The 16321-nt window shown below is 38.7% G+C and overlaps 1 protein-coding gene across 11 annotated transcripts in view; it reads left to right on the plus strand.

Annotated features, from left to right (window-relative positions):
* CEP112 (centrosomal protein 112) overlaps positions 1 to 16321 on the plus strand; it is a 422061-nt gene that overhangs the window by 37234 nt on the left and 368506 nt on the right. For 7 of the 11 annotated variants that reach the window (XM_082861163.1, XM_082861173.1, XM_082861172.1 and 4 more), the window contains 2 exons: positions 2681 to 2771; positions 5649 to 5747. The exons of 2 other annotated variants lie outside the window; for them this stretch is intronic. In XM_082861163.1, the coding sequence (XP_082717289.1) occupies positions 2681 to 2771; positions 5649 to 5747 (190 nt within the window). The remainder of the gene's footprint in view (positions 1 to 2680; positions 2772 to 5648; positions 5748 to 16321) is intronic. 2 more of the 11 variants (XM_082861170.1, XM_082861171.1) reach the window with 1 other exon arrangement.

Consider the following 16321-nt stretch of genomic DNA (forward strand, 5'->3'; position numbering starts at 1 on the left):
TCCAGCCCCATCACTGTGAATCTGAGCCGTCTTTGTGCCTCCTTAGAGTTCCAGTTAATTGTGTTTCCAGCTGGAGTCATTATCAGTGGCAAGAGATGAAACTTCTGTGCTTAATGCCCCATGCTTCTTGTGCCAGCTGGATCTTAGCAGTGATACTGACCTCCTTCTTTAGTTGGCTCAACTGCCTTCACAAGAAGCTGACTTCAGCAATGCCTCTGCTTTACTTGGCCTGCACTGGAGCATGTTTCAGGGGAAATAGAATGAATTTAGTTTGGGGCATGTTGAATTGGAGGTAGGGCTATTCAGTTTGTATTTGCAATGGGGTTGGAGGCCAAGAGAGCAGTTTGGGCTGGAGATGTAGATTGGTAATCAGAGCTTCTCCTTATTATTTGAAAAACTAATAGTATATTGGATTCACCAGGGAAAGCACATAAAAGGAAAATAAATATGGTTAGACACAGAACCCCAGGGATTATAGCATATATGAGATGGGCAGAGAAAGAAAAGCTGGTGAAAAAGCTGTGAAGGAGATTTCTAAAGGACCGGATAGGAACCGGGAAAGAATGGTTCTGTGGAGCCAATAAATGTGGCATCTTTAAAGCACCACCCCTAATGTTTTAGTGCGAGCAGCCAGGGTAAGAACAGATCGCAGCTCATTTGCTTGAGCACCTAGGAGATCAATGCTGACTTTACTTACAGCACTTTCAGGATGAGTGGAAGTCAGATTGTAGTTGATTGGAGAGGACATGGCAGGGTAGGACACAGATTCAATAACTTATTTTGAAAATTTACTAAGAAGGGAAAGCGGTAGGATCGTTACAGAAGACAGCTACATGTGACTTAAAAGGATGTGTTGTTTCATGTATGCACCCTGTGTAATAAGTAGATAAATGTTTCAGTCCTCTTTTTTATTAATATTTTCTATGAGAAGAATTACTTTTAATATTTAAGCATTTTTCAATTTTTAAGTATCGCTCTTTTTATGATTGTTTAATCTATTCTTAAAGAAGAACAGGCCACTACTTAGTATGGTATATCAGGGTGTCTCTTCCCACATACTAAGTTTTAAATGCTTTATATCAGCTCAAGCACACTGGCTGATGAGATTATTCTCAAAATATTACTTTATCTCCTTTTCTCATTTATTTTTAAGTATTTGGATATCTGGACTACTGAGTAGGGGTATAAAAAAAATCTACAGCTCTCTTTAAAACAACTTTTTCAGACATTCTCAATTACTTAGTAACTAGTCTAAGGAATGTTATTCTGTCAGTGTTAACTACCAAAAAACACATTAATTTTAATCTTGTCTTTTTGAACTACCGTTCTGTCTTTTGAGAATACTTAGTATGACCCACAACTTGTGAAGGAAATCCTGATATGGCTAGTGGTTGAAAGTCAGTGGCTTTAATTCATTAAACAGTGGTTAGTTTTCGTTTTGTGTCTCTTGAAGTAACCATTCAGAGAATAGATATTTGTAATCATGGAACTTCCATTGAAGTAGCTCGAATAGAAATATATGGGAGAGAAGTGGACATGAAGGGAAGTCAAATATTTTCTTAGGAAACTAGATTCCCTAGGATAATGGATAAAGTAATTTATCCATTATCCCTGGTAGTATAAAAATATGGCAGTACAGGAAGATGATTGCACCAGGTGCCGTCCACATAATCCAGTTAAAGAGTCAACAGTATTGCATCGTGTGTGTCTACCACTCTGCTCTGTCCGTTTCTCTGTTAATGGATACTTGGGTTGTTTCCATATCTTCAGCATAGTGCCTAGTTAACAATGTAGTATTGTGCTCTTCAAAATTTGTTAAAAGGGTAGACCTCATATTAAGTGTTCTCACAACAAAACAAAAACAAAGGGTCACAGGGAAACTCTGGGAAGTATTGGATATGTCTGTCACCTTGATTGTGGTGATGGTATCACAGGTGTTTGCGTATGTTCAACCTCATCAAATTGCACACAGTAAATATGTTCAGTTCTTTGTATGTCAATTATACCTCAATAGAGCTCTTTTTTAAAAAAGAAAAAATATATGGGAGACTCTAGGCTAAAGTAGAATATTGAGAATGGCACTTTTTGTACTATATTTTATATTGGAGAAAAATCTTTTTGTTCTAATTCATCTGGAAGCTTAAACTATTTTCCTGTTTATGCTCTACTTATGTTTTACCTAAACATGGCGTATTTTTAAATTTAGGACTTTGATTCATCTGTGGTTTCTGAGATGGCTTCAAATTAATTCAGACTTTCAGCTATGTGAAAGTTTTGTTATTTTATATATTTTAAGACTTCATCGTGATGTGAAACATGAATCCAACAAAACTTGCTAACCTTTGAAAACAATTATCTTCTCTGAGACTGTATGCTTCAGTTTTTCTCTTCCTACACGTAGGAAAAGGGGAAATACATGTGGTTCATTATAGTCCCACTTAACAAGAGCATTTGTTTGTAAGCAAGCATGTGGCATTTAGGTGACATTTTACTTATAGTTTAATAAATACAAGTGGTTATTATTCGTATTTCTTTTTTCTTTGCTATTGAAACGTCATTGTTAATATAAACAGTCATCTTATTTCCAAAAGGAAAAGAATATTGTAATCCTAGATTTGAAAACCCCTGTGTCCTCTGAATTCCCCCAATTCTGACTGTGACTGTTTTGGTCTCTTAATAGGGAACAATGCATTGCAAAGCTCCAAACCAGATCACAGTCTATGAGTCCAACCTACAGAGATGATGGACAGATTATTACCCCAAGGAGTTATGTAAGATCAGATTCTACTTTTGTTTTTTTGTTTGTTTGCTTCTTGTTTTAAAATATCTCCACATAGGCCTTTCCTGGTGGCGCAGTGGTTGGGAGTCCACCTGCCGATGCAGGGGACATGGGTTTGTGCCCTGGTCTGGGAGGATTCCACATGCTGCGGAGCGGCTGGGCCCGTGAGCCATGGCCGCTGAGCCTGCGTGTCCAGAGCCTGTGCTCCGCGATGGGAGAGGCCACAACAGTGAGAGGCCCCGCGTACCGCAAAAAAAAAAAAAAAACTCCACATATTTTTAGTTTCATATTGTTAAATTCCAACGATTACTTACAAACAATAAAGTCTGAAGGTTTTGGTGAATATCCTGGTTTCAAAGAAAGTGGTGTATTTGGTATGTTCCATAGCGTTCCTTCTGCTTTCTCAAAGATTCTGAGGCATCGTGTTAATCAGTCTATCATTTTTCCTGTGCATTGAAGAATAACTTTGAAAAGGTGTTGTTTTTTAGTTAACTTTTCCCCTTTTACTCAGTATATGTCTAAAAATGATTAGACACACAATGGTCATAAACTTAAGAAATTGGGATTAGTTTGTAGTGAAGTAGGGAACACTGCCTTCCTGTTGAAGGTGAACTGTTCCTATCTTGAAATATGAATACTTCTCTTGCATGTAACTACTTAACATAGATTTGGTTTGACCATGGAGCTAATGAGCATTCCAGTCAGCTTGATAAAGAGGACTCTGCCTGCTTCCTACAGCATAACTCAGCTTGTCTTGGGTGATGAGACTTTTAGTTACAAGCAAGTCGAATGTGAAACACGACTGTTTCAGAACATTTGCTCTGAACATAACTCCTTCCATTTTCTCCAGTGATGGAGGGTTCCAGTTTGGAACTTTCATAAATATCTTAATATAAAGAGCAGCACATTTTAGATATTTGTGAATTTATTATCAATCATTATATTTACTCAAAATAAATAAGGGAGGTGCATTTTAAAAGACATTCTCATTCACACATACACACACACACATTCAAAAAGCAAGGGACCAACAGTAGAGGCAATAATGAATTTTAATATAGTGTATATAATAAACCCAACATTTTGTTCAGTAGAAATCTGGAGATTCAGTGAAATATGAAGAACATTTTTTTTCTTTTAAATTTTGAATTTTATTTTATTTATCTTTTTGTACAGCAGGTTCTTATTAGTCATCAGTTTTATACACATCAGTGTATACATGTCAATCCCAATCGCCCAATTCAGCACACCACCATCCCCACCCCACCGCGGCTTTCCCCCCTTGGTGTCCATACGTTTGTTCTCTGCATCTGTGTCTGAAGAACATTTTAATGTATTTTTCATCACTTCAGATAATTTAAATGACCATAGATAAATAGATTTATTTGTTAGTAGTGAGGTTTTCTAAAAGCATGAAAATGCTATACCAAGAAATTAAATTTAAATAAAATAAAATATTTTGGCTGTACTGTAGGATGTACCTTATTATTTTCCACAGACTTACTTTCTAAGTTTGTAGGGCTTTCAGGTCATTTTCCATTTCTGGGTACAGATCTTTGGCTGTCCTCAGTTAATTATAATTTTAATCTGGTTTGATAAGTTTATAATATAATAAATTATATGGGAGGGAAAAGAGCATGGAATTTTATTTTATTTTTTTATAAATTTATTTATTTTTACTTATTTATTTTTGTGTGTTGGGTCTTTGTTGCTGCGCGTGGGCTTACTCTAGTTGCGGTGAGCGGGGGCTACTCTTCGTTGCGGTGCGCAGGCTTCTCATTGTGGTGGCTACTCTTGTTGCGGAGCATGGGCTCTAGGCACGCAGGCTTCAGTAGTTGTGGCTCGCAGGCTCTAGAGCGCAGGCTCAGTAGTTGTGGCGCACGGGCTTAGTTGCTCCGCGACATGTGGGATCTTCCCGGACCAGGGCTCGAACCCGTGTCACCTGCATTGGCAGGCAGATTCTTAACCACTACGCCACCAGGGAAGTCCCTTAATTTTTTTAAGAAGTAAAGAATTACTTTTTCATAATAAATAATTATGTTTTCATGATGTGAATCCAAAGCTTATTTCTCTTTATGTACAGTGTATGAATGAGAATTAATTTAAGAACAAAAAGCTTCTTGGACAGCAATACAAACTTCCCTGTTAACTAATTTTTTTTTTTTTTCTTTTTTGCGGTATGCGGGCCTCTCACTGTTGTGGCCTCTCCCGTTGCGGAGCACAGGCTCCGGACGCGCAGGCTCAGTGGCCATGGCTCACGGGTCCAGCCGCTCTGCGGCATGTGGAATCTTTCCGGACCAGGGTATGAACCCGCGTCCCCTGCATCAGCAGGCAGACCCTCAACCACTGCGCCACCAGGGAAGCCCTGTTAACTAATTTTAATGAGAGTAAATAATCATTTTTTCAAGTGTTTCCCTACCCCCCTTTAAAGTTACTGTGGTATACCACAATTAAAACTTCTTGTGTAAGAACTTAAAGAGAAGGGGCTGGATTATTTTTTAAAATATTCTTTTGATTTTTTTTTTTCTGAAATCTAGTTGCTGTGTGAATATATTGTGAAGGCCTCTCATAGCCTTAAGCAGCTGTAATAAACAGTCATTACTTAGAATTGAGAACTAACTCTGTTGTAACATAATCCTTTCCTCTGAGGGTAGTATAGCGTTACAAAAAAGGCATACAAAACTCTTATTACTCTGAATGACATATATTTTGTCCTGTTTTCTCCCTCCCTCCCTCCCTCCCTCCCCTCTGACCTTCTTTCCTTCCTTCTCTCACTCCCTTCTTTCCCTCCTTCCTTTCCACTTTTGTTTCTTCCCTCCATCCTGTCTTTTTTTTCATCCTGCTTTTCTTTTTCTCTTTTGTACTTTAGGAAATTCATTCGAGGAAATCTGCTCTTTCTTTGGATGACAGTGACATCGAAGCTCGCCTTAATAGTTGGAATCTTGGGGTAAAAAAGTATTTGTTTCATGTATGTATGTTGATGTGGCAGAATCATGTTGTATTTGGAAAACATCTTCACTAATTTAATTCTAAACAATGACTATTACTGGCTGTTAGACATTTAGTACTGTGTGAGCACTGGGAAGGACTTGGGGAACAGGAAAGAGAAATAACATTCCAAAGAAGCGTGAATGGTCCCTGCCCTCGACAAGCTGACTTTCTTGTTGGTGAAATAAGAGATATACACATGAAACAGTTAAATAAACTTTAAGATAGTGTATGATCAAACTATATAACCAAAGTGAGTTATCTAGAAAGTAGACTCCTGAGGCGGAGGAGAGGGGAGGAGGACTTGGAGAAGCAAGGTCAGCTGGGTTAGAGACATTCTCCAGGTGGCCTCAGGATGAGCCGCCATCGTGGACGGCGGTTTTCATGTTCAGAGGCCAGCTGTGAACGTTTCTGGGTGGATAGGGAGGAGGGGGCAGGCACTAGAGGCAGAAAGAGGCGTGAAGAAAGGTGTGGCCGTGACCGGGACTCAGTTATGGTTAGACGGCAGTGCCATCAGGTTGGGCTGCATTGGAGCTTTGAATACTAAACTGAGAAGTTTAGCTTTTAAATTTTAGGCAGTAGTGAGATTAATTTTTTTTCCCCTCCACATTCCACTTTATATATATGCTGTTTAGATGCTTTCAGGAAGTGAAAAGGTGTTTGATCAATTTTTTTAATCCCACTTTATTATTATCAAAATAATTTGTAACTTGAAAAATTTGAAAAACACATAAAGTCAGATGAATAAAATTTGTATTAACATTTTGTTAAATATATCTTTCCCTCATTTTTTTCTGTGTGTATTTATAAAATTAAGATTTAAACAAAATTGGGGTCATATTATAATTACTATTTTATTATGTGCTGTTTTAAATTTGGTATAAGTTAATAATAGTTCTATTAGCATGAATATTAATGGTAGCACTAATTTTTCTTTTGAGTAGATGGTTCATAACCTATTTAAACATTCTGACATTTTTGGGCATGTAGGTTGCTCCCAGTTTATTGCTAATATAAGTAATACTGCAATAAAATTCCATAAAAGAGTCCTTTTATACCTACTTGGTTGCTTTCTTAGGTTATGTTAGGTCTTGGTACGTTGCCCTCCAGAAGGTGTATACCAATTTGTTCTCCAACCAGAAGTATATAGGACTGTCTATTTCTTACTTCTTCACTGACATCAGGTGTTGTTAGTTTTTTAAAAAAACCTAAAACCCTTCCTACTAACAATGTTCTTTTTTAAAAATAAATTTATTTATTTATTTTTGGCTGTGTTGGGTCTTTGTTGCTGCGGGTGGGCTTTCTCTAGTTGCGGCGAGCGGGTCTACTCTTCATTGCGGTGCGCAGGCTTCTCATTGCAGTGGCTTCTCTTGTTGGGAGCACAGGCTCTAGGCACACGGGCTCAGTAGTTGTGGTTCACGGGCTTCAGTAGTTGTGGCACACGGGCTCAGTAGTTGTGGTTCACGGGCTTCAGTAGTTGTGGCACACGGGCTCAGTAGTTGTGGCTCACGGGTTTCAGTAGTTGTGGCAGGTGGGCTCAGTAGTTGTGGCTCGCGGGCTTCAGTAGTTGTGGCAGGTGGGCTCAGTAGTTGTGGCTCGCGGGCTCTAGAGCACAGGCTCAGTTGTTGTGGCTCACGGGCTTAGTTGCTCCACAGCACGTTGGATCTTCCCAGACCAGGGCCCAAACCCGTGTCCCCTGCATTGGCAGGTGGATTCTTAACCCCTGCACCACCAGGGAAACCCCATATAAATACCGATCTTTAATGAAGGCAGTGCTTTAGGACATGTGACTAGGTGGTATTAAGAAGGTCACAGTGGGTGTGCATAGACATGGAGAAAGGGAGCCAACCCTCCTTTAGGTGTCTGCGGTGGACTCCACGGTGGTGTAGTGTCTGTGAAGACGGAAAGGATAGGAAAGAGACACATTTCAAAGAGAATAAAGAATGCTTAGTGGCTGATTGGTGGGCTGAATAGGAGGGCGCCTGAAGGTTTGGTTGCAGGAAAATGGGAAGGTTGTGTCTCTGTCAGTTAATTGATTGTCTGATGGGGGAAGCATTTCAGGGGTTTCAACGTGTTATTCTAGACTGGTAGGGTTAAGAGAGGCGGTAAGATTAATTGGGGAGTTCAAGGTTTTCAGCTCCATGAGTGAGTCTCCAGGGCTGGCGTCTCGTTTTGCAGCCGCACTGCTGTAGGTGGTGGCTGTATCCAGGGCCTGGGACAGATCTAGTCTTCAGAGACTTCAGAGTGAGGGGGCTGGCTGCGCAGTGGCCACAGTTAGAGGGGAGGGGACCCGGAAGGATTTAAAGCAGTGTGAATCTCCATGGCATTTGGGGAGTATGCTAATGAAAGAGAAGAAAGAATTGATAGTGAGAGGGCAATAAGAAGACCGTTTTCACATTTGAAGGGGTAGGGGAAGCTGCCACTGGAGGGGAGTGCTGAGTTACTGGTGTGGGAGAGGAGCACAGGAAATCCCTCAGAAGGACCCATTCTGTTTGCCAGAAAGCAGTATCAAAGTGAAAAATAAAATTCTGGGCCGTCCTTTTAAAATTGCCTTTGCCCTTAGCCATTTGAAACTTCTGCTGTACATTTCTTAGCACATAGTACATAGAGTACTTTTCACAATTATTTAACTGTTCAGAGGATTAAAATTTTCATTCATGTAAAAAATTAAGATAAAACATCTAAAATATTTTGAGGTAATGCCCTAAAACTAGGACTGCCTGGGGTTTTGTTTCACATTTTTATTCAAAGAATGCACTAACAGTGCAAAATATGAAAGTCTTGCATTTTTATATATTTATAACGCATATGCATTAATCAGGTTGAACTGTATCTCTTGATCACAGTAGAATAATTTAAATACCCAGTGTATTCAAAAGCTTCGATTTTGCTTTGATTTTAGTTTTGTATGGGAATGTGCAATGCACTTCTGTTTCTTTCTTCCTCTGAATGATCAGTTTATAGCTAGTGAATTTTGTGCTCTGTACTAAGGGCACATGTTTTAATATTGCTGGCATGCCTGTCAGCACCTACTTTCTGATTCATTAGATGTTCTAGATTTTTAATTTTCTAGTTATTGTTGAAAAAATATATTTCTCCCCCAATTATATTCTTTCTTTTCCTAGGAGTGTGTTAATACTTTCCCTAGGAATGCATAATTCAAGTAGGAATTTACTTGGTAAAGCTAGCAATTAAATAATACAATTCCTCCTGTATTATTTTTTAAATTACTCTTTAACCTTTTTAACCTTTAGCTTTTGGGAAGCTTTCTTGCTTTGTTAACGTATATTTCATGCATGACTGTCTTTATGTAAAATTTTTTTCTTTTTTCATGAGCACGGCTGTGGGACCGAGAAGGGGAGGGCTCTCCCAGGCCTTCCATCGGGTCACCAGCCCCCCACCCGTTCCCACCCGGGACCTAGGTGCTGACTGAGAGCCTCGCTCCCATCAGGAGCGAACAAACAGTGGGGACGCTTTAGGTGACGCCCTTAGGTCAGGTCTCTTCAGAATTTGTGCAGGAGATCTCCCAGGACAGGCAGTGGAGGAAATGGGACCCGACGGAGGATGGAGTGGGGGAGGTCAGCGGGAGTGAGGCCCCCCGATCCCGCGGGGAGCTCCCGAGGGTGGACAGCACCCCTACCCTAGTCCGGCGGCCCCACTGAGGGCAGAGCCCATGGGGGAGAACTTCCTGTCCAGGGCTGGGGGGCACCTGCAAGCCCTCGGCAGCTGGAGACGCCCCCGGGCACCCCCTGTAAGGAGTGAGGGACCCCTGGCTGTCTTCCCTGTGGTCGCCCTGCCGGGGCCTGTCCAGAACTGTGCTCAGTCACCGGGCATAGCTGTCCCCCCGGCTGAGTGGACGCGTGGGCGAGTCCAGGTGAGAGGAGCGCCCACGCTGCCAAGCCTCGGAGTCCTGGGCTAAATAAAGTGCGCTAGTTGGAAGCCAAGGAGCTCAAAGCTAATGGATACGGTAGATGCTGCCGAACAGTTTTGTAAAGTGACTGCCGGTCTGCACCGTCATCGGGATGCGGCGTGGGCCGGTTCCTGCCCCTCTACTTTCTCTTCCATACTTGGTGGTGTCAGTTAGTTTTTCTTTTAATTATAAAACTTAGCCGTTCTTGACAGTGGTTAGTGACATTGGGAAGTGTGCTTTTAATATGTATTTTCCTGATGACTGATAGAGTTAGATGCCGTTCAATATGTTGACTGACAGTTTGGGTAGCCTCTCAGAGTTAAGTGCTTACTGAAGACTTTTCCAGTTTTCCTGTTGGGTTGTCTGCCTTTTTCTTCTGAATATGTAAGAGCCTTGTATCTGTTCTGGATGACTACTTTTGGAATATAGTATTGTAAATATTTTCTTCCACTTTGTTGCTTTCCTTCATTCTCTTACTGGTGTCTTTGATGAACAGAAATTTTAAATTTTAATGCTGTTCATCTTCACATTTTCATCTCATGAAAAAATGCTTTTTCTGTCCTGTTTAAGGTCTTTGACTATCTCGAGTTCCTGACGACGTTCTGTGTTTTCTTCTAACAACTCTGTTGTTTCACTCTTTCTATTTAGATTTACATGCCATCTGGGGCCGATTGTAGTATATGTTGTAAGATAGGAAGTTAAGATTTGTTTTCGTCCCTTATAAGTATCCAGGTGACACTCGCATTTATTGCAAAGACTATTCTTTTCCTGCTGCGCTGCAGTGTTACTTGTCTCATAAATCAGGTGACAGTACATGTGTGTTTCCATTCTGTTCCTTTGGCTTATTTGCTTTTCCTTGTGGCAGTGATTGATGTCTATATCTGTATTTCATTTGTGCTCATTAAATGTTTGTTGAAACGTGAGTAAACCAACAAATGAACCTTCATTTGTAGTATTTTTTTCTGTGGAAAACATTTTTCAAGTTCTAAAATATTGACTTAAAAACATTATTTTGGAGCATAATTGATTTGACATTGATGACTGAATTTATTTTATGCTATAGAAAGAGTTTTGGCAGTTCTTCTGACGGATGCTGTGACTTAAAAACGCTTATTCTAGTTGTGCTGCTAGTAATATATTGCCCGAGAATGTCCTTTCCTCTAAGACAGCTAAAATATCAGATAAAGTGTCTTTCTATATTTCTGGAACCTTGGAGCATCTCTATTTGATCAACATTAGTTAGTCTATAAGGAGGTCAGTTTGACCAAGTCCTGAATAATCTCTTCAAGAAACAAACTGACAGAACTCTTTGTAACCGAAAAATTAGGCTAAAAAACTTAAAATAAAATGTTAAAAGCCAGTTTTCAGTAGAGAGCATTCAGATATCTGTATTTATGTCTAGTTTAAATTATTATTTATTTTATTATTGTGACTCTGTTTTTCAAACAAGAAATGTTTTGTCACGTGATTTATTCATGCTATTGGGACTAAATTATTTTTGGCTTTGCTTTCTGTATAATATTTTGTTAGACTTTAATATTTCACATAAGTTCTTTTTATCTTCCATTTTGGACATTTCTTATTGTGGTATTCTTTCTTGAGGTGTTATGAGAGAACAAGAAGTCTTCTAAAAGAGCATGAAGAAAGTAAATGTTAAGACTACAGATTGCTGCAAGTCCATGTTACTTGTGGGTTACAAAGTGGGAACATTTAACTTCAAAGCACGTCTGGCTGCTGTTATAAAATCAGAAAATAGACTGCTTATTTCCCTCAAATAGACTAAAGAACATGCTCTGCTATGAATAGTTCTCATTACATTTTGAAAGTGGGTATGAGACAAACACAATGTATTGTAAATGAATAACAACAACAGGAGATTTATGCTTGTTTACAGTGTTCATTCTTGCTTTTAAATATTATAATAGATTTTTTTTTTGGTCAACTTGAGAGAGGAAATTTATGATAACAGGATGACTCCTTAATTTCTGTATTTAACGGCTTTTAAAGATGAAGAGGATGAAATCGGAGTTATTTCTGCATACTTGAGATGCTACATTGTAATTAGCTAAACCAATATTTTGTGCCCTGCTTACAAATGTAGAGCCGGGTAAAAATAAGCCACAGATGCTTTTCTTGGCTTTTGGTTTTAAATTTTAAGCTTAATTAGAGCTTGAGCATCTTTGGGAATTCTCTGTTTCCCTCTTCCTTTATTTTCCCCCTTATATTTAATTCTGCTTTATGAATTAGGGTTTTATATGCATGTGTCTTTGAAGGACTTACTTTCTATGCTGGTTTTCTCCATTCCAAAAATAGAGAATGGTTACTTACTTTTCATATATATACCTTCAGACAATAAATATTTATTGAGTGTACTTTGCTGCCTGCTGGAAATTTGCTGCCTCTGTTTTTCAAAAAGTTGTGTATATATATAGTATAGTGTTATTTACTAAAGACTATGCATCTTTCTCTGGTATGATATTTAAGTAGATTTTACTATTATCTTTACTTAATAAATGTTTCCCAAAGTAAATGCACTAATTCATACACCCAACAGTAGTGCTCCACATCTGGAACACTTTTATTGTCAAATTTTTAATGTATGCCAATCTAGTGGCTGTAAAACCCCATCTCTTTGTGGTATTACTTTACATTTTTCATATTTCTCAACAGATTGAGCATATTTTCATGTTTATGTTATTCAGATTTCCTCATCAGTGAAATGTGTCTCAAGTTTTTCCCATTTTTTTTTTTCAAATGGGCTGTTGTTCTTTCTTTTATTTTAAAAGAACTTCTTTACACATTGTGTAGACTAATTATTTGTGCAAATATCTCCATCCAGTTTACGGCTTGCCTTTTCAATTTATTTATAATACTTTTTTTAGAGAGAAGTTCTTACTTAAAGTGGTCAAATTTATTATTTCTTTTTTGTTTATGCTTTTTTAATGTGTTGTTTAAAGAAATTTTCTCTACTCCAAGGCCATGAAGTCATTCTTCTCAGTTGTCTTCTGAAAGTTTTTATAGTTCTGCTTTTAATTATAAGTATTTAATCCTTTGGGAATTTATTATACAGGGTGTGAGGAAGGGATCTGCTCTTATTTTCTTCCTCTTATTGAACACATCCTTATTTTCTCAATAATTTGCAGTGCTATATCTTTCATGAATCATATTCTTATATATATTTGAGTTTCTGGTACTTTCCAGTTAGTTCCTTTGAGTTATTTTCATTACTATAGTTTTATTACGTCTTGTAAGGCAACCCACCTTGTTTTTTTTTCTTCAGGCATGTCTTGGCTATCCTTGTCCCTTTATTTATTTATATACATTTTATAATGAGCTTATTAAATTTTCCAAAAACCCTATTGAGATTTTGGTTTGGATAAATTTAGTCACTAGCTCTAGTTAAGGGGAATTGACATTTTTATGATATTGAGGCTATCCAAAAACATGGTTTCACACTCTTTTTATTTCAGTCTTAATGTCTTTCAGAAAAAGCTAAATTATTTTCTCCATAAAGGGTTTATGAATGTTTTCTTAGATTTACTTTTAGGAGTTATATATTGTTTTATGATTATAAATTATGTCTTTGTAAAATCGTCTTTTTTCCTAGATGATTTTTGCTAATTTATAGAAATGCAGCTGACTTTTACATATTGGCGTCCGGCAGCTTTGCCAAGCTCTTATTTGGTCAGCCTCTACTTAACATCTTTCTATTTTTTGTCTTTATCTGTTGTGTTCTTTATGAACTTCCTGAAATTATTTAAAAGTTGTACTTGAATATATATTGTTCTAGTGGTCGTGGAATGTAAATATCATCAAATATTGACCTGCAGGAGAGTGGCCTACCTTAAGTGGGCTGTCCAAAAAGCCTGATGAATCAGAGCACTGCAGACAGGGGAGGCAAAAGGGGGGCTGTATGACAGTTTTCGTCTGTTTCATGGATTTTTAAAAAAGTGATTCCTTCTGCTGACAGGTTTTGATTTTGATGTTCTATTTTTTTATACTAAGCTTTTATGGACATCGGATTCTTTTTTCTGTTCATGATTATTTCTGTTAGGTTTTTCTGAACAAGCAATAGCCAGCGAGCGTATGAGAGTGGTGGCTTGGGTAGCGTACTTTATTTATTTCTTAGTTCAGGGAGGCTCCCTTCTCCTGCTCCACTGAACTGCAATACCTTTAGTAGATGGTGCCTTCTGTGGCTGTCATTTTGGCCTGTCTTCAGATTCCTTGATTTCTTCTTGTTTCCGTAGGGCCCTTTTCCGTAGCCCCTTTTTCTTTTTTCCTCACGGACAGCCTTCCTTCCAGGGCCCTCCCTCTACTGCAGAAGTGCTCGCTTCCTAAGACCGCCTTCTCTGGCCCACACCCCGTGACCCTCTTTGACTCCTCTGTCTCCAGCACTCTCATCTCTCAGGCTTTTTGTCTGACCCACTTAAGCCACTTTCCTTTTACAGGTCAATATTGGATGACATTTATGTCCCACCGCTAGTAGGACCCTCAGGACTTGCTTTTTTTCCATGTTATCACTCAGGTTTGGCTTAGGATCTAATTCTGCTGATTTGTGATCTTTCTTTGGCCACTTATATGTTATTTGAATTTTTTGTAATCTCTTTCTCCTTGTTGTGATGTAGGCATGGGTGATGGGTATTAATAAAAATAAATGCTCTCTTTGTTCGTCTGTATGGATTTTTGGAGGATGGGGAGAGAAATTTAAATTCAGGCAGTTGCCATTACTTTATGGGAACCAGCCTGTAGGTGAAAGAAATTATTTTGTAAATTTCTTCTAATCTAGGTGCAGAAATATAGTTATTCTTCAGATCCTATCTGTCGCTATAGAGGCTTAAAATTTTTTTTTTAATTTTATTGAAGTATGGTTGATTTACAGTGTTGTGTTAATTTCTGCTATACAGCAAAGTGACTCAGTTATACATATATATATTCTTTTTCATATTCTTTTCCATTGTGGTTTATTAAAGGATACTGAATACAGTTCCCTGTGCTACACAGTAGGACCCTGTTGTTTATCCATCCTATATTAAATTTTTTTTTTTTTTTTTTTTTAACGGTACGTGAGCCTCTCAGTGTTGTGGCCTCTCCTGTCGCGGAGCACAGGCTCTGGACGCGCAGGCTCAGTGGCCATGGCTCACGGGCGTAGCCGCTCTGCGGCACGTTGGATCTTCCCGGACCGGGGCACGAACCCGTGTCCCCTGCATCGGCAGGTGGACTCTCAACCACTGCGCCACCAGAGAAGCCCTATTAAAATATTTTTTGATTAAGTTCTATTTTTAATTTCATTGCCGCTATATTCTTTGATTAACTGATTCTTTACCCCGAACTTTATTGTCAAATTGGGTATGGAGTGTTCATCTTCCATGATTATTAATTATAATACACCATTTGAGAAGCTTTTTGAAAACACAGTGGGATTTTGGAGGAGTGGAACCCAGTAATATATGTTTGAAAAAGTTTGTCAGTTGATGCTAATGGTTTACTTCAGGGTAAGAACCACTATCCTAGGTTGAAGTCATAATTAGTGTTACATTCATATTCTTGTACATTTTGAGGTTATCCATGTAGCAAATTGTGAGTTTATGATGTTAAGAGATTGGAATTCCATGATAATGATTTTTAATTATCACTTCATTTGTGGATCAAATAGTTGAGATAACAATCAGTGTTTCTAATTGATCATATAGTACATTAATTCAATAAATATTTCATTGAAAGCCTGCTACATGCTAAGTATTATGCTAGGTTCCAGGAATACACAATTGAGAAGTCATCATCCTTGCACTCACTGAGCTTAAAGACAGATATGGAGACATACTGATTAAACACGTAAATATAACAGAAGAACCATGAGAGACACACAGCGTACTTCAGGAGATGATAAGAGGGTGGGATCAGGTGCAGTTTGCCCCTTCCTTCCTTCTTTTCTTTCTTCTTTCCTTCTTTCTTCTCTTCCTTCCTTCCTACCTCCCTTCCTTTATTCCTTCTTACTGAATATTTGTGAGACACCCACTACCTACTGTGTCCTGTGGTGGATGTTGGGATAGGTGTGTTACAAGACAGGCATAGTCTGTTTTCAGAGTCCACAATTTTTGCAGAAGATAGATGTTAGCTCACAAAAAGAAGATGAACCTCCAGGGTACTGCTGCAGTAGTAGGAAGTTAACTAAATTTCCTGGTGGAGACATTCCTGAACTGAGAGTCTGGAATAAGTTAACCACATGAGAATGATTTCACAGGTTGCAAAGACTCAGATATGGGAGAGAGTGTAGTGCTTTCAAGGTAAAGCAAGTTGTTTGGTGTCCTTGGAACATAGGGTATATTGGGGAATAGAAAGGTAGATATAGGAGGAATCCCAAAGGAATTTTGTATTCCGGTTCTTATTATGAAGGTAAAGTTAAGGATTCATACATCAAATCTTCCTGGGAGTGTAGCGATTAAATTGGGACTCGAAGGATGATAGGAGGGTACTTATAGGGGTTAGAAGGGTAGACAGAGGTAGAGAGGCACAGGAAGACCTACCGTATTCTGGTGATGTAGGTCATTCAGCATCCTGGGGGATGAAATGTGAGGTGAGGAGAAGTGGGGATGAGGCTGGGTGGTTAGGCTGTGAGAGGGTCATGCAGGTGCATTTATGGCACA

The sequence above is a fragment of the Leucopleurus acutus genome, assembly GCF_964270905.1.
Source record: "Leucopleurus acutus genome assembly, chromosome: 19".
In the NCBI taxonomy this organism is placed as follows: Eukaryota; Metazoa; Chordata; class Mammalia; order Artiodactyla; family Delphinidae; genus Leucopleurus; species Leucopleurus acutus.